General features: G+C 34.9%; 1 protein-coding gene across 1 annotated transcript; it reads right to left on the reverse strand.

Annotated features, from left to right (window-relative positions):
• LOC149896014 (transferrin-like) lies at positions 1-26,615 on the reverse strand. Its single transcript, XM_090118142.1, has 11 exons — positions 26,336-26,615; positions 10,251-10,359; positions 9,746-9,873; positions 9,033-9,184; positions 8,496-8,640; positions 7,065-7,216; positions 6,611-6,750; positions 4,543-4,740; positions 1,534-1,743; positions 852-1,249; positions 1-504 (listed from the first exon to the last, which is right to left on the reverse strand). The coding sequence occupies exons 1-11, from the start codon at positions 26,418-26,420 to the stop codon at positions 41-43; spliced, it is 2,181 nt and encodes a 726-aa protein (XP_089974268.1). The 5' UTR covers positions 26,421-26,615; the 3' UTR covers positions 1-40.
• Positions 26,616-27,969: the final 1,354 nt, after the last annotated feature.

Genomic DNA, 27,969 nt, shown 5'->3' on the forward strand with positions numbered 1-27,969 from the left:
TTTAATAGTGTATTCGCTATATTTTTAAATTAATACAAAATCAACTTCTACCTAAAACGAAAACGACTAGAGCTGGCACAATTAAAAATAAACTCGAAATCAGTTTGCGCGCGCTATTCATTTGTTCCGTTATTTGACAGCTGTCAAATGTGTCATTCAAAATTCTGCGTTCGAAGTTGAAAGGCATCGTGTCGTATGGATGCGTTCCGAATATTTCCTCTGTAGCTAAACTTTTAGTATTGTTGTGGAACAAAACGTCCAGTTGGTGGTTAAAGGGGCCGTATAAACTAAACATTGGGCTGTGGAATGGTTGATGTTTGCCAAACAGCTGGTCCAGCTTGGTGAAGACGTTCTTTATTTCGTGGCGACGCACGTCTGATATATTTTTTGGTACGTATAAATGGCCGATGTTGGCCCAACTAATGTAACAGTATTTGGCGTTGTCTTCGGGGCACAGTGGGACGATGTCGTCAATTTTGCTTGCGCCTGATGAAATTTGTTCCGCTGTAAATAATATTAAAATATTATGTTTTTTGTCAAATTCACTTATGATTGAAAGAGTTTTTTTATATTAATAAAAATTAAATAACAGTTAAATAGTCTCAAAACAAAAAAAAAACAATTGGTATTTGGTAATTGAGTACAAAATACTATATACGAGAGGTAGGAATTAATAAAAAAGAGCGAGTACACGTGTCAGAAGTGAAACTTCTTTGGCAAGATTCAAAGATATCTAAGTCGTCGCCTTACTCCATGACGTGACGGTATTGCCATGACTCGACCTTGATTTAATCGCCTTTTTAAAAAGTTTTACTTGAAAAAATTAAATCTAATAAAAAACGAATACGAACCTTTAAATAAATTAAACGCATTCATACTAATAAACGCAACATCGCTGTGACCGTCAATAAGCGACATCAAAGCTGCCCTTTCTTCGTCTCCGCCATTTTGATAACAGGATTTTGTGAATCTATTCACGATCAATTCGCTCAAATTGTATTTCTCCAATCCAGGGGCGCATATTTCGCTAAAATAATTATTCAGTATGTCATCACAATGTTGTTTCTTTGATAAATAATCCATAACCGCTTGCCAAGCGAAGCCGTCATAGCGCGGGAATGCGGCCCGTTTCCCGCGCAAATCCGCCATCTTGTTAATATTTGCGCCCTTTTTGACATACGCGACAACTGTGTTCATTTTTTCGACGATGGGTGTCACTTCGTATAGGATTGGGCTGAGACCGAACTCACTGGAAATAAAAATTATAATTAAGCCTTTTAGAGATGATTTTTTTTTTCAATAAAATTATAGATTAACTATTTTCTATCGTTCTTTTAACGGAGGGTAACTTGGTTAAGTATATTAATTTTGTGAAAAACTTAATTAAGAGTTTGTGTTGATGTTGATGATTTGGGATGATTTGTTTGTTTGAACGCGCTCATCTCAGGAACTACTGGTCCGATTTGAAAAATTCTTTCGGTGTTATATAGCCCATTCATTGAGGAAGGCTATAGGCTATCATCTCGCTAATACCTCACGGCGCTGCGCATCCAGTCGCTGGCCACTGGCGCCACGTCACAGTCCCGCTGTTGGACAGCGCGCAGTGCGGCCCGCGCCCCGCCCCGCGCCCCGCCCCGCACGGCGCACTGCAGCGGCGGCGTCACGCCGTACACGGCGCCCGCCTCGCTCAGCCACGAGCACTTGTTCTGCTCTAGCAGCGATGTAGTACAAAGTGTCACGTGTCTGCAACGACACCAGTAAATAAATAAATATCTAAGATGTCACACGCGGGACACCCGATTGGAATGAAGTTGAAAAATAACAGACATACATGCTTTTAATAAAAAAAGTTCTAAAATTCACAACGACCTCACAACATATTCTATTATTAAAAAAAATTGGTTGTCTGTAAAGTCGGTTTACTGACGATAGTTGAACGTGACAACGTCCGATTATGCTTCTTTGTCGCTCGGTCCGCGCTCTCGCTTGCACTTCAGCCCTACATGGAACGCCTCAGAGCGAGGTAACGCCGCATGAGTCCGCCGCATTATAAGACGTTGTCACGTCAAAATATCCTTAAATATTTTAACGTGACAACGTCTTATAATTCGATAGAGCCGGCTGCACGCACGAAAAAACATGACTCATGCGGCGTTACCTCGCTCTGAGGCGTTCCATGTAGGCTTGAAGTGCAAGCGAGAGCGCGGAACGAGCGACAAAGAAGCACAATAGGCCGTTGTCACGTTCAACTATCGTCAGTAAACCGACTTTACAGACAACCAATTGTTCACACACGGCACGATCTGATCCCATACTAAGCTTTCGCTTGTGTTATGGAAACCAGATGGCTGATAAACATACATAATATATAATTTTAAATAAATACTTATATATAGATAATTAACACCCAGACACAGAGGAAACATCGATATTCATCACACAAATATTTTCCCTGGATGGGAATCGAACCCACGACCTCTGGCTTGGAAGGCAGGACATATGGGATGCCCGATTGGAACGAAGTTCCTTTTATTTTGAAATAAATATTTAAGAGGTAGGTATAATATTTGGGACAACAACAATATTTGGGATTTAAATGATAAATGAAATAAGTAAAAGAATGCTAATACTAACAATAGCTCTCGGAGAGTGCTACGAACTAACTCAAAAGTGTCGTGAAGATATCTCGTGACGTGCGCGATAAATTCGTTCCGAAAACTTAAGAGGTGTCAAAAGACACCTGGATGGAACGAATTTCCTTTTGATTAATTAGTAAAGGAATGAGAGAGAGACAGACAGAAAAACTTACAACTATAGCAAAAAGTGTCGTTACAACTTTTGGACTTAATTCCGTCTAGACCCCTTTCGCAACGCGCCATACGGAACTTCGTTCCAAGTATATTGTGTTTTTGTATAAAATTGTAACAAAAGTTTAGTTAAGCATAATAGTTATATTAAATAGTTGAATAAATAAAGTTTTTTTTTTAATTCAAACTCAAACTCAAACATTCATTTATTCAATTAGACTACTATTTAGTAGCACTTGCTCTGCTCTTGCTCTGCTTACAAAAAGGTTCTGAGGTCGGGGCTCCAAACACGTGACTCGGTACGGCTCCGGTGAATATTCTATTTGTAGTTGTTTTTTATTAATTATAATTATGATGTATCGCGTATTAGTATTGTATCTTCTTGTAGAATGTATTATTGTCTGTTATGTAAGTAATAATTCTTTATTATATATATATATATATATATATATATATATATATATATATATATATATATATATATATATATATATAATAAAGAATTATATATACATGTATATATATATATATATATATATATATATGTTTCCTATCTACTATATTATATTCTTATATATTATATTATTACTTTTATTTTTATTTTTATTTTTTCATAATATGTACACTGCCACTGTCAGGATGTCAATGTGGTGTCCACTGAAAATCAGTGGAGAATCTAAGTGTCGTATATGTCCTTAGATTCTCAAAGCACTGAGTGGATATTATCCATTTTGTGCCGTTGTAACTAGTTATAAGTTAATTTTATTTATTTTTTATGTATTAATGTGCATCGGTACAAATAAATGTATTTTCTTTTTTTCTTTCTTTCACTTTCGAATCGTCATTACATAGTATTTTTAACATTTACCACCGATTCGGAAAGCAGTATCTATGGAGAAGAATCGGCAAGAAACTCCATAGTTGCTCTTTTAAATAATGTCATTTTTGAAGTAATAATGTCATCATTGTATTTTTGAAGTGACAATTCTTTAGGCGCGTTGAGAGTAAAATTTCAAGGACGCGTCATGGCAATACCGTCACGTCATGGAGTAAGAGCGATGATTTCGGTATCTTTGGCTGTTTTCCAATTTCAGAGAATAATACGACTCAGTGCCGCACAATGCCGAATTATGCTGATGCTTAATTGGAACGTGAAACGCACCAGCAGGTTGTTTTTTTTTTAAATATTCATAGAGTTGCAATAACCTCATTAATGTGTTAATAAAGTGGTATACATAATAATTGGTTGAAAAATATTTACGGTTATTTTAAGTAATTTGGATTTTGATTATTTCATTAACATTTTTTTCAGTGTTTGTACCTTCATCCATACTTATATTTATTTTTTTAACACAATTTGAATTAACTTAGATTATTTCGAAAAAACTACAATGAAACGAAAGCTTTAAAATTTTTTCCAACAATTAATAATTACTAACGATAAATCGATTGCACGCATCAATTCACGCGCATTACTTTTTCTAGTGCTCGATTGTGCGAAGCGTTGCTGTAGTTGGAACATTCAACGTTAAGCATTATGCCGCATAATGCGCTCTAGTGCTCTAATTGGAAAACGGGATTTAAATGCTACATACATATTTAGTTCGTTTGTAATGTCAAGTTTGAAGTTGTGAATTCAAATAAAAGTACTTTTTATTTTATTTATATTTCAATCTTGCCAAAGAAGTTTCACTTCTCACACAAGTTCTCACATGCTCTTCTATTGTCCACTCACCTGGGTGGCCTACACCCACTCTGGCTATACGCCTCCCTAAACCCCTCAGCAGCTGCTAAGTAATCCAACGGCGCCTTGTGTTCAGGCCGCGGCGGTTCCCGCGCTTCTAACAGCGCTGATAGTGCGCTGTGCCAGCGAGTGTCGTAGAGATTGTTGGAGATGGCCTGTAGTGCTGTGGTAACAGCTGCTGCTGCTTTGCTGGAAGAGTTATCATACATTGATAAAAACAACTAGACACATCGCTGACTACTGTAAGATTGATAGACTAGAGTAGATAATTTTTGAAACAAAAAAAAATCGCAGTCGGATGAAACCCATTAGAAGAGGAGGGGAATACGATAAAAATGTAAGAAAAAATAAATTACGGTCAATCCGAGTTTGGGAAGCGGGAGGGGGGAGCTTTTAAGAGAAAAAAATGGTTTCTCTCGATTTCCGACAAAACTACAAGTCCTATAGAAAAAAGTTCAATGGCAAAGTTGTAGGTAATTAAAAGTTCTACAACTTTTGTATTCACAATTTTTTCACATAACCTAAAAATTTAGGTGAAAAATTAAAAAAACCAAGTTTTTGGTCTTTTATTTCTATCTACTTCAAAATTTATTTTTTTTCTACGAAATTTGGTGGAAACTTACTTTATTATGTCCCAAATACACTGTAATTTATTTGATTGAAAATATTTATTTTTTCGCCTTATTTTGAATTAATACCAAAAAAACAACCTAATTTTCAATCGAAAAGTCATCCGTCAAAATATCAGCTTTTTTCAAAAACTTGGGATGCCTTTTATTCATTGAAATCTCTACTTTCATATGGTGTAAAAAAAATAAACACCACCATAGTAAATGTTTTCAGGAAATGCATACAAACAGTCTGAAAATTAGCTTTTACTAAATCAGGCACACTTCTCGAACTACCTGAAATGTTTTTATCGACATCATTTTGCTTTTGAATATGCTGTAAAATATTAAACTTAGAACAGATAATTATTTTTCTTTTGAAATATTACCGAAAAGCCGATACAAGAGAAGATATAGAGTTCAAGAAGTGTGCCTGATTTAGTAAAAGCTAATTTTCAGACTGTTTGCATGCATTTCCTGAGAACATTCACTATGGTGGTGTTTATTTTTTTTACACCATATGAAAGTAGAGATTTCAGTGAATAAAAGGCACCCCAAGTTTTTGAAAAAAGCTGATATTTTGACGGGTGACTTTTCGATTGAAAATTAGGTTGTTTTTTTGGTATTAATTCAAAATAAGGCGAAAAAATAAATATTTTCAATCAAATAAATTACAGTGTATTTGGGACATAATAAAGTAAGTTTCCACCAAATTTCGTAGAAAAAAAATAAATTTTGAAGTAGATAGAAATAAAAGACCAAAAACTTGGTTTTTTTAATTTTTCACCTAAATTTTTAGGTTATGTGAAAAAATTGTGAATACAAAAGTTGTAGAACTTTTAATTACCTACAACTTTGCCATTGAACTTTTTTCTATAGGACTTGTAGTTTTGTCGGAAATCGAGAGAAAACATTTTTTTCTCTTAAAAGCTCCCCCTTCCCGCTTCCCGAACTCGGATTGACCGTAATTTATTTTTCCTTACATTTTTATCATATTCCCCTCCTTTTCTAATGGGTTTCATCCGACTGCGATTTTTTTTATCTTTTCATTATTTTCAAAGGCTTCTACCCCAGTCTATGACACACATTGACGTAAATAAACGACAAATAACAGTCAACAACACTGCACAAAGCCGTCTATAAAGCTAGTAGCTGACATAAATATTTAATCTTCCATTAACACACATTAACGTAAACAACTAGACACACAACACCACAGCCGCTGCCATATGTTGGAAGTTTAACAGACCACAATACAATTAACAACTGGCTACAACTCTACACTCTACTCTAGATAGAAAAAAGGATAAGTAATTGTACAAGTAGTGTACAATTGTAGTTTAATATAAATAATAATGGCTACAGCTATTTTTCCCAGGCAACTAAAGGAAATTGCCACATTGGGTAATAATAAGACTTTATTTGATTAGTAAATTAACTAGATTTCTTACCGTTTAGCAACAATAACCGGCCAGGGTCTGTTCAGCCAGACGCATGGCTTGTGGTTATCCTTTAGCGACTGCCACGTGCCGTCGCGGCAGAGATACGCGAAGTTGTCGGATTTGGGGTACATGCTGAAGTTTGTGTTTAACTGTAATTATGAGAATCAGTTATTTAATTAAGTAGACAGGTGGTAGTTGGTTGGGATATAGGCAAGTAGCATTATTCAGTTTGAAAATTTTCATTAGGGAAAGTACTTAAAATAATGGAGATAGAAGATTGGTTGAAAGGAAATATTTCTTTATTGTTAAAAAGAAATAGAACTGCATTTCTAAGTTTTCGAAAATTCTAATAATTTTTAAATTACAAAAAATAATAGTTTGTTATTTGATTCTTCATATCGATCCTCACGCCACGCCACGCCATGTCACGCTACACCACACCACGCCATGCCACGCCACTCACCCCGAAGTACGCGGTGACGTCATCCAGCTCGCCCCACATGACGTCACCGGCGCCGTCCAGCAGGCACGACAGCGCACCGCTGACGCCCCAGTAGCGGTCCGTCGAGTCGCAGCTCGACTCGCAAGCCGCACATAGTGATGGGTATTTGCGCTCTGCAAATGCACATTGGAAACATAAAATATCTTCGGTTATACCATGTGTCCCACCGTCAATGGGTGCTTTTATAATTTGCCGTTTCACGGCACGGCACGATATTACCGTGGACGAGATAGAAGTTTTGTGGCCGTGGACGGCATGCCGTGCCGTAGGGTGATTTTATAATTCGCCGTTAAATTTGCGCGTCTTCAAAGTGCAGACATGTTCTCGAAGAGACAGCGACTACTTATACTCTATTTGTTATATTTAAGACGTAAAAAAAGACATATTACTAGAAAGTATTGGCAACATCCGCTTTTAAAAGTAAAATATTTAGAAGAGTAAGGGTCATACACGCTATTTGATAAGCTCAAGGAAGACCCAAATAAGTTTTTCAATTATTTTCGGATGTCAACAAAATCGTTTTATTACATACTTTCTCATCTGATTAATAATTAATCTCCCGCGCCTCTTGGCTACGCACGCACACATACAAATTTCTTGTACGCACACACTACACTCTCAACAATGCCGCGACGATTTGATAGGGAGCGCAGTATGCTACGGCAACGGCACGGTAGATCGTTGCCGTTCACGGCGTGCCGTTGCCGTGGACGGTAAATTAAAAGCGTTTGCATACAAATGCATACATTTTGCTTTCCTAATTTACCGTGACGATAAAAACGTGCGGTACCGTGCCGTGCCACGGTAAATTATAAAAGCACCCAATGTGCTATGCGCAATGGATAGTTTTGCATACGCTCACTAGTCATTACATAAAAGTACTCACACTATCCTCACGCATTTAAGAAAGTGAAACTGTCGCATTATGACAATACCGTCACATCATAGAGTAATGCGACGATTTTGGTATCTTTGAATCTTGCCAAAGAAGTTTCACTTCTGAAACTTATGCTCGGTAGACATGCTTTTTTATGGCAGATAGGCCATATAGGCCAGCAGGAGTATCTGGGCCACCTAATGTACCCGGAAACACTTTTAGTGACATCATTCGCAGAAGGAAGTTACGGGTAAAGCGTGCGATAACATCGCCACTGCTCGAATGGTGAAGGAAAAGATCGTGAGGAAACCTACATGTAGAAGAAAAGTTCGATGACATGTGACATCCGCTAACCCGCACTTGACCAGCGTGGTAGATTATGGTCTTACAAGCCATAATATATTAGGCCCGTTTCCCTTCAGTAGGAACGTATATGTGCGATGGTAGAGCGCCAATCATCCAAATGGTTAAAATGATACCTAATATCTAAAAAGTATGAGAAATATATTACTTACTCAATTCAGCATCCCTAACAACATCAGGCACCCAGTAGCCAGCCTTACAGGCCTTTCCGAAGAAACCAGCCACGGCCTTCAGTCTGTTCTCAGTGAGAGAGAGCTGAGGGTCACACGAGCGGGTGATGACTAGTGATTCTAGATACTGGAATAATTTAATAAAATAGTTAAGATTTAATAAATATCTCAATGGATTAAGTATAGCATAATTCCGTCCTGAAAAAGAATTAGCCTGAAGTGTGAAGTATATTACTTAAAAATTGATGTGGGCTATAATGGTATTATAACATTGAATGAATGAATGCTTTCTTTCTACGAGAGAGACAGAGAGACAGATAAACATAAGCACACCGCACGGCTTACAACTATAGAAAAAAGTGTCTTTACAACTTTTTGTCTTTATTCCGTCTAGCCTCTTTCGCAACACGCGATAAACAACTTCGTTCCAAACACAAAAATTAGACAATTATGAGCCCTATTATCTATGAAAGTATAAGGTGTAAAATTTTATCTATCGCCTAGAAAAATATCACTTACCCCAGATAAAGTATCAGAAAGAGGTCGTAAATCGTTCACCCCATTCCCGGGGTGACACAGCGTTGTGTTCCGTAGTACTGCGTCCAACGACCAGGGGTGGTCTGGCAGTATCTTACGGTTAACTACTGCTACTACTGTCCGCTCGTAGTCTCCTGTGAGAGAAGTATTGTAAGTAGTAAATAGGAAATAAACGACAAAGACTGTAAATAGGTATCTTTCGGTTTAGTTTCAGTTGCTGTAGTCGCAAATATTTTGAGTAGTATTAGGTAGTAAGAAGTTAGTAGGTAGTAAGAAATTGGGAAGTATCTTCCGGATTACTACCGCAACTAGTGCTGCTCTTACGCTCCTTTAAGAGAAGTATTGTAAGTAGTAAGTGGTAAGTAAACGACAAAAGGTAGTTGAGAAAGATCTTCCGGTTTATAAGAGCGACTATAGTTCGCTCGTACTCTCCTGTAAAAGAGTTACTATAAGTAGCAGAATTTCTACTTATTAATTTTATTAATTTGATCGTTATTGTACATTATATACTACAAAACAGAGAGGAAAGTCTCAAGGTAATATTGCATTGTAAATGTAATGTATTATGGACAGATTGAACATCATGTTTACATTTTATTTAAAGCAAATTACGGAGTGCGGCTTCATCTTTCGACTTTCACGATCTGAAAGAAAATCGATTATTATCTTACGTATCCTAAGACGGTTGTACTTACTATCTCTATGCCGCAGTTCATGGGTAACTAGAACATCGATATCAGCCCACTGAGCGGCTATTAAGTCTTCAGGACTGAACGAACCGAAGTCAACCGTGCCTTTGCTTATACGTCTGAGGCAGTCTAGTCTGAAAACAATAATAATTAATATAGTTACAAAAATAAAAAAAAACAATTGAGAGGTGTGAAGCCCGGATGGAACGAAGTTCTATGAGAGAGAGAGAGAGAGAGAGACAGAGAAACACGCGCACGCCTTACAATTATTTTAAAAAGTGTCGTTACAACTTTTGGTCTTAATTCCGTCTAGCCCCCTTTCGCAACGCGCGTTATGGAACTTCGTTCCAAAAAACACGATTAAAGTCATGAAATTATTGTGTTGTCGTTGATCCTTCATAATCTGGTGGATTAAACTGGGTCAAATACGAGGAGTCGCGGGTTACATACAGTTGAAGCTAATAAAATAAGAAAAACAAAATGGCATTATTAAAATTACAAAGAAGCTTACCTGTCCGTACCCAGTACGCATTCTATTCCGGAATTATCTTCGTCCAAAACGGGGCAGAACTTTGCCCCACGCTTGTACGCCCCTTTCCCCTCGACGATACATAGTCGAACTGGAAAAATAACACAAAATATGAAATACTAGCTGTGCCCCAAGGTTTTACCCGCATTGCTTCGCTACTGTTGGTCTTAGCGTGAGAAACACAATTAGCATTATTATAGGTTGTTGTCCCACACTATGTAAATTATATATTTTTTATTGAATTTATTACCCCTTTTATTATTTTATTGGATACTAGATTTCCGCCCGCGGCTTCGCCCGCGTTTTCAAAAGAAAACCCGCATAGTTCCCGTTCCCGTGGGATTTCCGTGATAAAACCTATCCTATGTGTTAATCCAAGTTACCCTCTATATGTGTGCTAAATTTCATTGTAATCGGTTCAGTAGTTTTTACGTGAAAGAGTAACAAACATCCATACATCCATACATCCATACATCCTTACAAACTTTCGCCTTTATAATAGTATTAAGATTAAGATTATAATAACAGCCTCGTACACATTTTATGGGTCAGTTGTATTCATGTAGATTAATATTAATATATTTTTTTTCCTAGTTTTTGGTATGACTTAATTCAAAACTACTTGAACCAAATGATATATTTAGTTTTATAGCATTCAAATGTATACTTTATATTACTATTTAGGAAGGCTATAGGCTATAATATCATCACGCTAAGACCAACAGGAGCGGAGCCACGCGGGTATAACCGCGGGGCACAGTTAGTGCTTTATTAATAAGATTTTTTTAAAGAATAGATAAAATTCCATCACGAGACGGGACTCGAACTTCGTCTTTCATCTTGCTGGGAGCCTGACCCGTGACTACTCGTACGATTTTTAATATTCATTAACAAATACTGCGCGACATTTACCATTATATCTAGACAGACACACAGACAGTTTTTCGCATTTTGTCTAGAACCTAATAAATTATATACTTCAACCTCTATCTATTGAAAAACCCCATCCAAACCATCACCATAACCATCCGTTGTGTAGTTATAAACGTTTAAGCATACATAGAGACGGATAGCGACTACTATGTAGAGAAGCAGACATTTCTATTTCTGAAGATACAAGGTGATAATTAAAAATATAAAGGACAAACAATAATGACCATAGACGTAAATGGACACAGCTCATCTACAATTTTGCTTTTCCTTGTTAATCCGTAGCCGTGAAGAGCGGTTATTATAAATGTCATTGTAAATGCCTTAATCCAGGGTTAAATTGGATCGATAATTGGACAATTATGTTATAGTGTTATTAAATTTGACCATAGACAATCTAGCATCACTATTTATTCACTACATAGTATAAAACAATGTCGCTTCTTGCCGTCGCGGTACCGTCTCTATGTATGCTTAGATCTTCAAAACTACGCAACGGATTTTGATGAGGTTTTTTTAATAGATAGTGATTCAAGAGGAAGGTTATTTATTAGGTTTTAGTCAAAGCGTGCGAATCTCCTTGCGACGCGACCGCCTCCTTGGTGCAGTGGTTGACGCGTGAGCGTAGAGCCGAGGGGTCCTGGGTTCGATTCCCGGTGGAGACGAAGAAAAAAAAATGTTGTGTGGTTTTATGAAACCACGGTAAAAGTGAAACTGTTCGAACGGTTCCGAACATTGCTTTGTGTAGCGCATGTCGCGTGACGGTCGGCTGCCGAGTAGGTATACCTAATCGGCAGCCGCGATACGTACGCGACATGCGCTACACAGACCAAAAAGTTTGAGACGATGTAATAAAAGTTTCACTTTAAAAATTTCTCGGTCTGGTAGGACACAGAAGGCTGATCACCTACTTGTCCCTAAAGAAAATCGATCAGTGAAACAGATGTATGCACTATGCATAATGCATCTGCCCCTTACCCCACTACGGGGACACGGGACTTTCTGCGGGTGAAAAGCTAGTATAATTCAATAAATTTTTTAACCTCGGTGTGAGTCATTTACCAATCAATACATATAATAAAATTCTAGAAAAGTGGTGTCTGTACAATGAAAATATGTAAAAAAAATTAGCAGGGGTTATTACTAAATCGATCCCAAACCCAAAACTGTTGTTAAAAAAATTTTTGTCTGTTTGTCTGTTTGTCTGTTTGTCGGTTTGTCTGTTTGTCTGTATGTTTGAACACGCTAATCTCAGAAACGGCTTATCCGATTTAGATGCGGTTTTCACTAATATATTTTCGTAAGCTTCATTTAACATTTAGTGTTTATTTCATGTCAATCGGTTCATAAATAAAAAAGTTATGACCATTTAAGTAATCACAGCGAACATTTGCTAAGGCATTCTATACATGAATTACTTTATTACGTAAATTATACGCTAAAGTTATTCCTTGACATGTCCAGATGATCATATCGAAAGTCCCCAAGCGTAGGGGGGGGGGGGTGGTTATGCTGAGTAGGGGGGGGTCAAAGGACCTTTATTTAGATTTTTGCTCATAAGTCTAAAACCTGCACAAATAGCATTATGGTTACTTCTAGGTAAATTTTCTATATAAAAGGTCTTTGAAGTTATGTCGTAGGTATTATATTTTTAACCCCCGACGCAAAAAGAGGGGTGTTATGTCCGCTATGTGTGTTTGCGTGTCTGTCTGTGCCACCGTAGCTCGCTAACGGGTAATACGAATTAGATGCGTTTTTTGTTACATTAGTTGTTTATTATATTATATAGGGGTAAGTGGGAATGAAAAAAACGAATGTTAGTTGTTAGTGTAGGTTGTTAATGTAGGTTATACCCAAGTGATATATCAAATGAAAATAGACGACATGTCAGAAACAATTAGTCAAATTTTATCAAAATCGGTTCATCCATTTATTTGATATAGGGGTAAAAGTGGGAATAAATAAATGAATTTTATCAAATATACTCAAGTGACGTATCGAATGAAAGACATGACGTGTAAAGTACAATAAGACATATTTTATCAAAATTGGTTCATCCATTTATTGGATAAAAGTGGCAATAAAAGTTGTCAAATATACCTAAGTGGCATATCAAATGAAAGGGCATGACCTGACGTGAGAAGTATAATGAGGCATAGGTATTTAATCAAAATCGGTTCATCCATTTATTATATCGAGGGGTAAAAGTGGGAATGAAAAAAACGAATGTTGTCTGTTATACCCAAGTGATATATCAAATGAAAAAAGACGACCTGTCAGAAAAACAAGTCAAATTATATCAAAATCGGTTCATCAATTTATTTGATATGGGGGTTAAAGTGGGAATAAATAAATAAATTTTATCAAACATACTCAAGTCACGTATCTAATGAAAGACATGACGTTGAAAGTACAATAAGATTTTATCAAAATTGGTTCATCCATTTATTGGATATAATATGTAGGTATAAAAGTGGGAATAAAAGTTGTCGAATATACCCAAGTGGCATATCAAATGAAAGGGCATGACCTGACGTGAGAAGTATAATGAGGCATACATATTTAATCAAAATCGGTTCATCCAATAATTATATGTAGGGCAAAAGTGGGAATGAGAAAAACGAATGCTGTCTGTTATACCCAAGTGATATATCAAATGAAAAAAGACGACCTGTCAGAAACAATTAAGTAGTCCAATGTTATCAAAATCGGTTCATCCATTTATATGATATAGGGGTAAAAGTGGGAATAAATAAAATATATAAATAAAATAAATCAACATTAAATTAAATATTTTTAAAATGACTAGATGGAAATTAAAAAAGTCCCTTAAAGTATGGATGCAAGGCCTTGACTATATTCAGACTGAAGAGTTTTTGAAATTGGAAGCATGAGACAACTAGAAAATTATTTACAATATTGATGTACACACACACACACACACACACACAAACACACACACACACACACACACACACACACACACCTCACCACACACCACACACCACACATGAACACACACTCGCATGTTTAAGTTTGCATTGAGTTTAATTATAGTAGTTAGCATGAATTTATATATTTTAACGAATTTATATTGTTATTAAGTATTTAATAAAAATAAAAAAATTGTTTTGTATAGAAGATTTTTAATGTGATAGTTTATTTTCTTAGCATAAGGATTAAAATGTACCACTGGAAGATACTTGTTCCCACGACACAGGGAATCCTAGTGTGGGAGCAAGGGTTTTCAATTTCTATGCATCTTATATTTTTTGGAAATAAAGATTATTGTATTGTAAAAAAAAAAAAAAAAAAAAAATAAATTTTATCAAATATACTCAAGTGACTTATCTAATGAAAGACATGACGTGTAAAGTAGAATAAGACATATTTTATCAAAATTGGTTCATCCATTTATTGGTTTAAGGTATAAAAGTGGGAATAAAAGTTGTCAAATAATATACCCAAGTGGCATATCAAATGAAAGGGCATGACCTGACGTGAGAAGTATAATGAGGCATATTTAATCAAAATCGGTTCATCCATTTATTGATTTATAGCGGTAAAAGTGGGAATGAATAATCGAATGTGGTCAAATAATATAATCAAGCGGCATATCAAATGACGTGTGAATTACAATTAGTCATGTTTTATCAAAATTGGTTAATCTGTTTATTACATATAGGGTACCTTAGGGGTGATGGTGGGGATAAATAATCCAAATGGAGTACCAAACGAAAGGATATGGCATGTACATAATATATAGATTTAGACATGGTTTAGATCAAAATCGGTTCTGCCATTTACTAGGGGTGAAAGGGAAAAGTTGAAAGTCTGTGAAAGTAGAAGGAATATGGGAGCGGGAGAATAACCACACCCTGGAAATTTTGAACTCTTCTGTACCTAAGTTTTATAGCTCAGTTTAGTAATAAATTTTACTAACAGTTCTTTTGTGTTATTATTTATTTTATTTCTTAACTTTATAATAATGTGTAAGTACTTATAATTTAGTTGTATATGATAGTATGTGTTTCAAGACGTGTTTACTCAATAATTGTGTGTTAAGTAGTAACTACTATGCAGTCACTATTCCACGCGGACGAAGTCGCGGGCACAGCTAGTATAATAATATATTCATAATTCCAAGGTTATAAAAGCTTAACAATAACAAAATTAAACGAAATATATTTTTGACAAGTTACTTAGAGCACGCGACTTCGTCAACGTTAACATTTTGCGAGAAGGCGAGAAGCCTACTTATAATTTTGCCAAATTAAATAGCAAATTCGCATCCTAGGAGAAAAGTAGAGGCAGAATCGGTCCAGCCGTTTTCGATTTTAATCGGCTCGAACAGATTATCCAATGAAATTATTGTATACCTATTTCTAGTGTACTACTTTATGTACCATTACGATTTATGTTTTATTTTTTTACAAACAAAGGAACAGTAACAGAACCATCATTTGACAAGCTGTGCCGCATTGCTCCGCTCCTGTTGGTCTTAGCGTGATGATATATAGCCTTCCTCGATAAACAGGCTATCTAACACCGAAAGAATTATTCAAATCGGATCAGTAGTTCCTGAGATTAGTGCGTTCAAACAAACAAACAAACAAACTCTTCAGCTTTATAATATTATTTATTGTTTATTTCACAATGTATGAAAACATCGGATACCTTAGGGCTTAGAGCATGTACATTACTAAGGTTGAATCTTCTATGTGTTATGAAAATCTGTGCAGTCGTTTGTTATGATTGTACTTCATCATCATCACTACATAGTATAAAACAAAGTCGCTTTTTCTGTCCCTATGTCCCTATGTATGGTCTTTAAAACTACGCAACGGATTTTGATGCGGTTTTTTGTAATAGTGATTCAAGAGGAAGGTTTTAGTATATAATTTATTAGGTTTTAGACAAAGCGGGCGAAGCCGCGGGCCGTAGGTAAGCTAGTATTTAACCGTGCAATACGCATTGTTTCCGTATAAATGCACTATTTATTAAGACGGTGGGCGGAATTTTTCTCTGTTTGCATTTTTTTCCAACATAATGTGCTATTTCCTTATAAATTTTAACTGGCATTATAAAAATAGCGGACATTCATGGGACATGCTGAGAATGTCACCTATAGGAAAACTAACGCAATGAACTTCTTCCGTCATACATAGACTAATATACTCAAGAAGACTTACAATCGCCATAGTAAAAAACGTAACTCGTTTCTCAGTTCCCAATTTTGTCGATAGATGTCACTCACAGTAGCATTTGGCATTTTTATAAGCTTTTTTATACGTTTAAGAACTAGATGTCGCCTTAGAGCATTAAGTCGGTTTAATGAAGCTAAGAGATGTCGCTACAAAAAAAATCAATGTGCCAAATAGTATCTTGACGTAAAATATAATACGATGAATTTAGAACGCGATATTGAACCGCACTCCCCACGAGACAACTTGGAATGAAATACAAATTTAATCTTTATGGACTTAGGGATAGAGTTGAATTTAAAAACTCGTCGCTTAAAAGGTCATAAATTTTTACGACTTTCGTGACACAAATTATTTTTGTGAATGTGTGATTGTGTTTCAATAGTGTGAGTTACCTTCCCCGCACCAAAATCAGCAGAAAGTTTAGTTAGAACATTTGCCAGCGTACTCCATCCATTACTTAATGATCTAAGACCATGGACCACGTTGCTATGAACTGTTTTTGTCAAAGAATTACTCGAACAATTAGAGCATAAATTTCAACGTAAGATGTATAGGTGCCCGTAGCTGTATTGATGAGTCTCGTACTTAAAAACCGATAGATGCTGGTTCAAATCATTGCCGTACATCTTCTTTTTTTTCTTTTCCCGTATTTTATGGTCATATAAATAATACTGTTTACAAGGGAATAATTAAGAAGAAAAAAGATATAGACATTTTTTTTAACAGAAAATAAAGAATTTAAATAATATATATTACTAGCGGTCCGCCCCGGCTTCGCCCGTGGTACATATTTACGTTTTCTCTACATAAAAACCACCCTCGTACTTCAAGGAATATTATAAAAAAAGAATTAACGAAATCGGTTAATCCGTTCTCAAGTTATGCGCTTACCAACACATTTTGGGATTCATTTTTATATTATAAAGATATACACTACTCTGATCACTATGTCGAATGTTTGTAGTGGGTGTCGAAATCTTATTAAAGGTACTCTCTTCCTTAAGATGCTCCACAATCCTATATAAGTTACTCTATGATGCTCCACCACCGCGTTGCTATGAACTGTATTTATCAAAGAAATACTCGAACAATTAGAGCATAAAGGAGAATGACCACGGGTGGTATCGGTAAAATTTTAGTTGTGCCACGTATTCGTGATATTGTTAATTCCTATTTGTATTTATAATGATCATATGTATCAATATTAAGTCTTAATTATACCGGATAAATTGAAATAATAGTAAAAGTTATTCTTTTGAAACATGTATGACCACGTATGGAATCGGTAAAATACTAGTTGTGTCACGTGTTCGTGATATTGTTAATTCCTATTTGTATTTATAATGATCATATTTATCACTATTAAGTCGTAATTATACCGAATAAATAGAAATAAAAGTAAAAGTTTCTGTTTTGACACATATATCTATCTCTCTTGCAAGCGTCCTGCGTCTTATGTCATAGTTGAATGAATGTGTTCGACGCATTGTTCGACGTTATTTATTTTGAATTATAATGTTTATTAACGATTTACTTTTCACATTTGTCTTGTAAATTAAAATATTACCTATGTAATAAATGTAAAACTTAACGTTCATCGTTAGTATAAACTCGATAAAGTATTTTTTTGAAGCGTTGAATAAAACTATTGTTTTATTTTTATTGTCGTGAACTGCGGCTTATTTACATAAAAACTTTAATCGTTTCTAAAAGTACTAACATCAAGCTTTAAATTGAGCTATATTTCATCTTGACACAATAAGTTTGATTGCGATACCAAGTGCCATAGTCACTTGGGGAATCTCCTTTCAATGTAAGACGTATATGTGCCTGTAGCTGTGTTGACTGAGTCTCGTACTTTAAAATCGATAGATACTGGTTCAAATCATCGCTGTTCATCCACATTTTTTTTTCTTTTCCCGTATTTTATGGTCATATAAATAATACTGTTTACAAGAGAATACTTAAGAAGAAAAAAGATATAGACATTTTTTTTAACAGAAAATAAAGAATATATATATAATATATATTATATACACTACTCTGATCACTATGTTGAATGTTTGTAGTGGGTGTCGAAATCTTATTAAAGGTACTCACTTCCTTAAGATGCTCCACCACCGCGTTGCTATGAACTGTATTTATCAAAGAAATACTCGAACAATTAGAGCATAAATTTCAATGTAAGACGTAAAAGTGCCTGTAGCTGTGTTGACTGAGTCTCGTACTTTAAAATCGATAGATGCTGGTTCAAATCATCGCTGTACATCCACATTTTTTTTTCTTTTCCCGTATTTTATGGTCATATAAATAATACTGTTTACAAGGGAATACTTAAGAAGAAAAAAGATATAGACATTTTTTTAACAGAAAATAAAGAATATCTTATACAGTCAAACCTGGATAAGCGAGAGTTCAAGGGAGCACAATCTCATTCTCGCTTATAGAGGTTTCTCACTAACCCGAGTTTCTCGCTAATGCAGGTACATGGGTAGCGTTTCTCTCTTATAGAGGTACGCAGCAATAACAAGTCAAAAATTCATGCACTATGCAATTTTATTTTATTTAGAACTTATTTACACTTAAAAAAAAATCCGTCAATTTCGTTTAACAATGGTAGGAAGTTCCTTCGAAAGTTAAGAATGAGTCATAAAATAGCAGATGTTAAATTTGTCATTTGTTACTGTATGTGTGTATCTTTTATGTATGTATTTTTATTGTAGCTATCGTTCCTCCTAAATAATATAAATAAATAAAGCTCGACTGTCGCTTATAGAGGTATAGATAAGTAGCAGTCTCACTTACGGAGGTCCATGAGGGAAAAACGACTCTCTCTTACAGAGGTTTCTGTTTCTCGCTAATAGAGGTTTTTTTTTTTTTTTTTTTTTTTTTGGGAGCTTAAAATGACGGGTCCTCGCTATTACTCTCACTTATAGAGTTTTCTCACTTATCCAGTTCTCACTTACCCAGGTTTGACTGTATATAAAAATGAATCGCAAAATGTGTTGGTAAGCGCATAACTCGAGAACGGCTGAACCGATTTCGATAATTCTTTTTTTATTATATTCCTTGAAGTACGAGGATGGTTTTTATGTAGAGAAAACGTAAATATGTACCACGGGCGAAGCCGGGGCGGACCGCTAGTATATAATATAATTATATTATATACACTACTCTGATCACTATGTCGAATGTTTGTAGTGGGTGTCGAAATCGTAATAGAGGTACTCACTTCCTTAGATGCTCCCTAAAAACTAAAATAATAATTCAAAAACACCGGAGTTTTTAAAACAACGCCCTCTAGATGTAATAATTGAAAATCGATAGTTTGCTGTTTCCTTAGTTCTAAAATTGGTCACTAGGTGGCGCTTTTAAAACTGCAAATTAAATAATAAGCTCAAATGAGAGCGCCATCTAGCAATAAGCTGAAATTACGGGGTACGATCTCTAGTATGACAATCATCAGTCCTCTTTAGATTCTATTAGTCCATGCGTCATAGCAGGAAAACTGCAATGAGTAATTACACTAAGCGCCTTGGTTAAAATCTATTAGGTAATAGGTACCTAGGTAAAGACACAGGTAATATGTGCGGAGTGATGGACTTTGCAGATTAGGAAAAACTAATGGATTAGGTATATTATTTACTAGCTGTACTCCGCGGTTTTACCCGCAGTGCTCCGCTTCTGTTGGTCTTAGCGAGATGATATATAGCCTCGATTATTGGGCTATCTTAAAACAGAAAGAATTTTTAAAATCGGACTAGTAGTTTCCGTGATTAGCGCGTTCAAACAAACAAACAATAATAATAAAAACGTGGTACAATGACGTTGCTGGTTCACAGCTGATATTATACTAAACAGACGGATAATTTTTTGGCTTTTGCACAGGTATTTATAATTATAGACAAACTCGAATTTCACATTTTCATTGAGTACCTAGCTTTTTTTATTCCGACGTAATTGGTAATATTATTATGGAATTAATTAGGTACATTTCTGTTTTTTATATGAAAAACATTCCTATACACATTGACGATAGATTTAAAATTCGACGTTTCAAACTCAGCCAAATCTCCATAAATTATAGAGTAAAAATAAAAAAACTCGATGTGACCGGTTCTTTTTTGTGAAATTAGAATCTCGGACAAATATGACACAATCGCGACCTCTGGCAAAACCACAGATAAATAATGACGTCACTGTTCACGTGTGAAGTGCTTTTAACAGATTATATAATGCGAAAAACCTTGTTGCATTTGTGAGGCATGTTATTAAAAATCTAATAATATACCATGTTATTGAGTTATTATCCTTTGTTAATGACGCATCTAATTGTGTTGCCTACCTGGATTATAATAGGCTACTATTATTAACTAGCTGGGCGCCGCGGTTTTATCCGTAGTGCTCCGCTCCTTTTGGTCTTAGCGTGATGATATATAGCCTTTCTCGATAAATGGGCAATCTAACACCGAAAGAATTTTTCAATTCGGACCGGTCGTTCCTGAGATTAGCGCGTTCAAATAAACTCTTCAGCTTTATAATAATTATGAGCATAGATATACCTAGTTTCATATTTCATATGTATAGTTTCGGTATTTAACGAAACCAGACTTTTGATGTGAAACATCTGGGCTCGTAAAACCGATTTGTGAAAGCGTAAAAAAGATTTCGCTGCAGGTATTTTTATTTGCATTTAATTAATTGTACATACAAGTTAATTATCACTACATAGCATTAAACGCCGCGCGCGAAAACCTAGTTATTAAGCTGGTATAAGTTGGAAAAGGTGTTGGTTAAAAAGGCAGTAAGTATATAGTGAGTCGGGGTAAGACCGGGCGGATTTTAGACGTAGTGAAATGGTCTTAGACCGGGAGATACTGACAATGAATGAAATTTTGTGTCAGTATCTCCCGGTCTATCTAGCAAAAGCCCGATTTTCTCAGCACTAAGTAGTTCAAGATTAACTCAATGTAAATGACAATTCATTTGATGCTAACAGCTAAATGAATAACTTTGCTCTACAATACATACCTATACTTATTATACTTATAGGTACATAACTAGGTTTCCGCCCGCGACTTCACCCGCGCAGTCAAAGAAAAACCCGCATATTTCCCGTTCCCGTGGGATTTCCGGGATTGCGTCATTTTCCCGGGATAAAAAGTAGCCTATGTCCTTTCTCGGGTATCAAAATATCTCCATACCAATTATTTCATGAAAATTTGTTCAATAGTTTAGGCGTGATTGAGTAACAGACAGACAGTTACTTTCGCATATTATTAGTATGGATTTTATAAAAATAAGGTTTTGTTAAAGAAGGTTCTTCCCCTGTTCGTAGGATATTATGAATATCTTTTCTTTCTTCTTATATATAAAAATGAATCGCAAAATGTGTTGGTAAGCGCATAACTCGAGAACGGCTGAACCGATTTAGATAATTCTTTTTTTATTATATTCCTTGAAGTACGAGGATGGTTTTTATGTAGAGAAAACGTAAATATGTACCACGGGCGAAGCCGGGGCGGACCGCTAGTCTTATATATAAAAATGAATCGCAAAATGTGTTGGTAAGCGCATAACTCGAGAACGGCTGAACCGATTTCGATAATTCTTTTTTTATTATATTCCTTGAAGTACGAGGATGGTTCTTATGTAGAGAAAACGTAAATATGTACCACGGGCAAAGCCGGGGCGGACCGCTAGTTTATAATAATAATGACCGATACAAGTAATTTTAATTAAGATTTCATATTATTACTGATAAACCATTCTAAACATAATAAACAATTTCTGAATTAAAGAACTGACGTCGCTACAATTTTGTGTCAATAAACTTTATTTCTTTTTAAATACCAGAGACGTTACTCTAAAAATCGAAATCTGACATCTAGAATCGAATGCATTGATAAGTAATCAATGCGTGAATAAAAATCATCATAAATTAATAAATGTGTTTCAAGTTCGATTGACAAATGTTTCAAGTCAGTATCGATTAATTCACTTTAATCGATGTTTTTAAGCAGGTTACCTCTCTTCGAAGATAAAATTGATAGACGTCAAATGTTGCCTATTAAATTGGCTCGACTATAATTAGGATTTTTTCACAATATGCCCGCGGCTAGAAAATCGAAATCAGTCCAGTAGTTCCTGACATTAGCGGGTGCAAACAAACTCTTCATCTTTATACTATACCTTACTATATGTAATTAAAAATCATGAAACAACTTCTACAGAATATAAAAAGTGACTAGGAAACAAGAACGGGACCCTACATATTATGAAAAAACGCAGACAAAAACCTGCCGGAGTTTCAAAGGTTATGGCCTTGTAGTTGACCGCGCGATATTTACTTATGTAGATACGATTGTCAGAAATTAAACATTTTGGTTTTATGAAACCTAGGTACATATATATTATTACTAGATTTCCGCCCGCGGCTTCACCCGAGCTGTCTGACTTAACAAATCTATACTTAATATTATAAAGCTGAAGAATTTGTTTGTTTGAACGCGCTAATCTCAGAAACTACTGGTCCGATTTGAAAAATTATTTCTGTGTTAGATAGCCCATTCATCGAGGAAGGCTATGTATCAACACGCTAAGACCAACATAAGCGGATCCACGCGGGTGAAACCGCGGGGCGCAGCTAGTTACATAGGTACTAAAATCTTTCTCTGGAACGGGGAACCATTCTATTGAAAAAAAACCATGACTTTAGTTTTAGTTTTATACTAGGTTTAAATATATGTAGTGACATTATTTTATTCCAACTTGAAAAAAACTTAAGTTTGTTGTCAGTTTCACTTCAAAAATTGTTATTCTACATATTACAAAAGTTACAAGTTACAACACAGCCAAGTTTTGGGTACTTCTCATTTATTTAGTTAATTCGTGTGAGAAATAGGATCCCATGTGTCGTGGGAATTAGTTTTTTTTTTCTATTTTAAAACCATTATATAAAAAATATCTTAATATCTGGGTAATTTCTCTCGTTATTGATAACTTCCTATCACTTAATTACTAGCTTTTTGCCCGCGGCTTCGCTCGCGTATTCAAAGAAATTTCCCATGAGAATGAGGTGTTTTAACTTTACACCTACCTACCTATATTTGTAACTGCATTCTTGCAAATAAATGTAACTTGAATTTGAATTTAACGCAATAAAAAACTACCTAGTCTATATCACTCTCGAACCCATCTCTAGACACAAATTCATACAATCGTTCCGTTGCAACGTGACAGAAAGACAAACAAAAAATAAATGTTGTCATCATCACTACATAGTATAAAACAAAGTCGCTTTTTCTGTCCCTATGTCCCTACGTATGCTTAAATCCACAGACATGTATCAAGACTATGCTTAAATCTTTCAAACTACGCAACGGATTTTGATGCGTATGCGTATTTTGATTGGTAGGTATGTAATTTATTAATTATGTTTTAGACTAAGCGAGCGAAGGCGCGGGCGGAAAGCTAGTTTATAATATTATTGATTTACTAGCTCTCCCGCAAACATTGTTCTGCCACTTTTATCGAGTAAATAGATAGCTGTACTGATGTTCTAAGAAAAATCCTTAATTATAGTTAGTTAGTTTAGATATTCCCAAAACATTTTTTCAAATTTTAAATGAAGCTTATTCTTGGTTACGATTGAAAAAAATATAATTCTAGGTTACCTACGATTGAAAAAATATTATTAACGAAATAATATCGAAAATGTTAGTTTTCTTGTTTTTCAATCATCGCTCAATTTTGGCGCCAAGTAGGTATGCCTTAAAGTCGTTTGTTCGTCATGGTTTTAACCATAGCTTTGTTACAAAAAATACATTACTAATCATTCCTATTTCCTAGTGCTATAATATTACGCCTTTAAAATCTGGCTTTTTTGGTTTTATTATATAATTACTTGCACAAGATTATTCCGAGAAAAGTCACTTATAGAAGCTAGTAAACAACCGGTTATTTCGCACATCTGAAGTACATTTTATTACTTACTAGCTGCTCCGTGCGGTTTCACCCCCGTGGCTCCACCCCTGTTTGATGATATTATATAGCCTATAAACCTTCCTCGATAAATGGGCTATCTAACACCGAAATAATTTTTCAAATCGGACCAGTAGTTCCCGAGATTAGCGCGTTCAAACAAACAAACAAACAAACAAACTCTTCAGCTTTATAATATTACAAATACAGGGTTTTCCCAGTTACTCAAAGGAAATAGTACCAATGTTTTTACTCTTTGCTTGCGATTTTACCTATTTCTTTGTTTTGGTGAAGAGTATCTTTTTTATCCTTATAAACACTAATATTATAAAGCTAAAGAGCTTGTTTTTTGTCTTTAATTGAACGCGGAAATCTCAGGAACTACGAGGCTGATTTGAAAAATAATTTCACTGTTAGATATTCCATTTATCGAGGAAGGTAAGTACCTATAGGGATCGCCACGCTTAGACCAATAAAAGCGGAGCAATGCGGGTAAAACCGCAGGGAACAGCTAGTTAGTAATATAAATGCGAAAATGTGTTTGTTTGTAATTTGTATGTCTTTTACACCGGAAAGGAGCGATTTTATTGTACATAATACCTTCTTGAAGTGAAACTTCTTTAGGCGCGTTGAGAGGAAAATTTCAAGTTGCATCTGGCAATACCGTCACGTCATGGAGTAAGGCGACGATATTAATATCTTTGAATCTTGCCAAGAAGTTTCACTTCTGCCACAAAGCTAGTGAAATATAATCGCCTTTACGTATACCTACGCGGATACTTTTTGCATCAGATCGTACCGTGTGTGAAAATTGTCCTGAAATATATTTATCAGTGCATTAAATTATATATTTTTGTGATCGTTATCGTCCGTACATTATATAAGATAATCACTAGGTACATAATATAAAACAAATTCGCTATCGATGACCGCTGTCTGTCCGTCTCTATGTACCTATGCTTCAATCTCTGTAACTATGCTACGGATTTGATGCAGTTTTTGTAAAAGATAAAGTGATTCTCTAGGAAGGCTTTTTTTTAATTTATTAGGTTATAAACAAAGCGAACGAAGTCACGGGAGGAGAGCATTAGATACTTAGTACCCTCTACATTAATATTTAATACTCGCTATGAACTTAATTATTTAACTTTCAAAGTTAAGAGATTCGGAACTTTTTAAGAATTTTATTATGATACATGTCCATAAAAAATATATTTCGTGATTTCAAAGATTACCTTGTATTCGTAGTTTACGAACCAAGGAGTTCTCATGACTTAAAATATTTTTAACCTGCATTTTCCTCTTGCGATGATTAATTTTAAAATCATTTACTTTTTTTGTGGCGGAAACAAAATTGAATTGCTATTGTTAAAATAATTGCTTCAACCATAAATTATATTAATCCATACTAATATCTAATACATATTATAAATGCGAAAGTAACTCTGTCTGTCTGTCTGTTACTCAATCACGCCTTAACTACTGAACTAATTTGCATGAAATTTGGTATAGAGATATTTTGATACCCGAGAAAGGACATAGGATAGGTTTTATCCCGGAAATCCTACGGGAACGGGTTTTTCGTTGAAACCGCGGGCGAAGCCGCGGGCGGAAAGCTAGTATTCTATATGGTGAAACATAATAATTATTGTCTATTATACCCAAGTTTTTTACCTTCAGGTACCTGACACTTTTTTCAGTGTGTTTATTCCATGTTTATTTTTAAGTAGTACGGAAGTCCAATCATATCGCAAAGCAGCGTAATTACGTTTCGAAACAAATTAAAAAACATTATATTGCATATTTCATACAGTTTTATAAATAATCCGATTAAACAAGACAATTTTAAAACGTTGTTTTTATAGGTATTTATACTTTAACAATTTGTAAAAAATAAACTCCACGCGAGTACTTATAAAAGGTTTTATTTTTGATCAAAATACTTACGATTTCCATTTGATCCTGATCCAACACCTTGTAATAAAACAAACTTCACAAACGAGCACAATATTAAAATTTTCAAACTTTCCATTTTTAATTTTGGCGCCACAGAAAAAAAAGGAACGTCAAAAGTTCCCGCCAAAACTATTGACGTTTATTTTTTTTTATCACGAAACGAGTCTATTCCAATGTCAACGCGGCATCTTATTCTAAAGTACATGCGCGAACTGATGCGTCAAGGTAAATCATTGAATTAATATAGAATGTTGTTGAAATAAAACGACTTGGTCAAACTGGACTCGAGTAAAGTTTGGATTGGCCCAAAACATACTGCAAGGAGTTATTTAAATTCTGTTTAAACCGGATACCGGTTTGTTGTGTTAATCTGTAAAGAAGGTCGTTTTATGAATAGTTTAATACTGCATTTAATACAGAATTTTGGCACTAATTCTGGCCTTTAAGTTATGTAGGTACTTTTTAATATAAAGGCGAAAGCAAAGCAGTATTCTTTGAAATGCGTTTCAAGGATTTCCCTATACAGGGTGTCCCACTATTGGTATACTAAGCGCGAAGGGACTTGTAGTTTTGCATACACTGATCACGTAAAAAATATTTAAACAACAAAATAACATCAAAAATTTTTTGCTATTTTTTTCCTGAAAATCCATGTTTTCTTCTCTAGCTTCGCGCAGCCGGCCTATACCGCTTCACTAATGTGAGCATTCTGTCTATGAAAACATAATCCTAAACGATAGGTCACGTGCTGGTATCAAAGTTGGGCGGGTAGCTTGATAAGGGTGTACACTGTACACATAGAATTTTAAGAATTCATCTATTTGAAAAAAAAAACTACGTCTGGAATTTTATAAACTGTATTTTTTACGTACTCAGCGTATGCAAAACTATAAACTCCTTTGAGCTTAGTATACCAACAGTGGGACACCCTGTATACCGGTCAGATAATATAACATTTCTCGTTTTCTCACATTTCTCTACTTATTAATAGTAAATACTCTGTGAACTATGCTCAAAGAACTATAGTTGGTTCAACATTACCTAGTTTAAGTAATAGCATAGAATAATTATTCTCAAATCGTTATAATAGTTTTCATGATTCTATTATGAATCTTACAGACATACTACATCATCATTGATCCTTGTAGGGAAACACATGCAATACGCTGATCAAATATGGCTTTTATTTAGAGACCTCGGTCTAAGAATTGCTACTCTACAATCATCATCAGTTTATGAGTATATAGGTAGTTAAGTACCTACTTACTACGTTGAATAAACAATAATATTTTTTTTAATTTGCATTTTAGCGGGAGAATATTAATACAAAATAGTTTTTATGAATAAATATGTACAGTGTACACCCACGCATTAGAATTAGGTATGGTAATGATTTATGATAAACTTTAAAAGCTGTCCTTATTTGGATTTTTTTAATATAGAAATATTTTCATATATTTTTATAATAAGTTTTATATTATAGCATTCAAATGCTTTATATGAGACATTTTTAATGAATAGATATATTTGTTTTTTTTTTCAGTAAGCAGTAGTAACTAAGTAGTTAGTAAGTTAATTTTTTAAATCTTATCTCGTTCCATCGTTTTGTTATATTTTAATCTTAT

The sequence above is a fragment of the Colias eurytheme genome, chromosome 29 (assembly GCF_061535395.1).
Source record: "Colias eurytheme isolate Ceu_HAF_F1 chromosome 29, ilColEury1 Martin Lab GWU primary, whole genome shotgun sequence".
Lineage (NCBI taxonomy): Eukaryota > Metazoa > Arthropoda > Insecta > Lepidoptera > Pieridae > Colias > Colias eurytheme.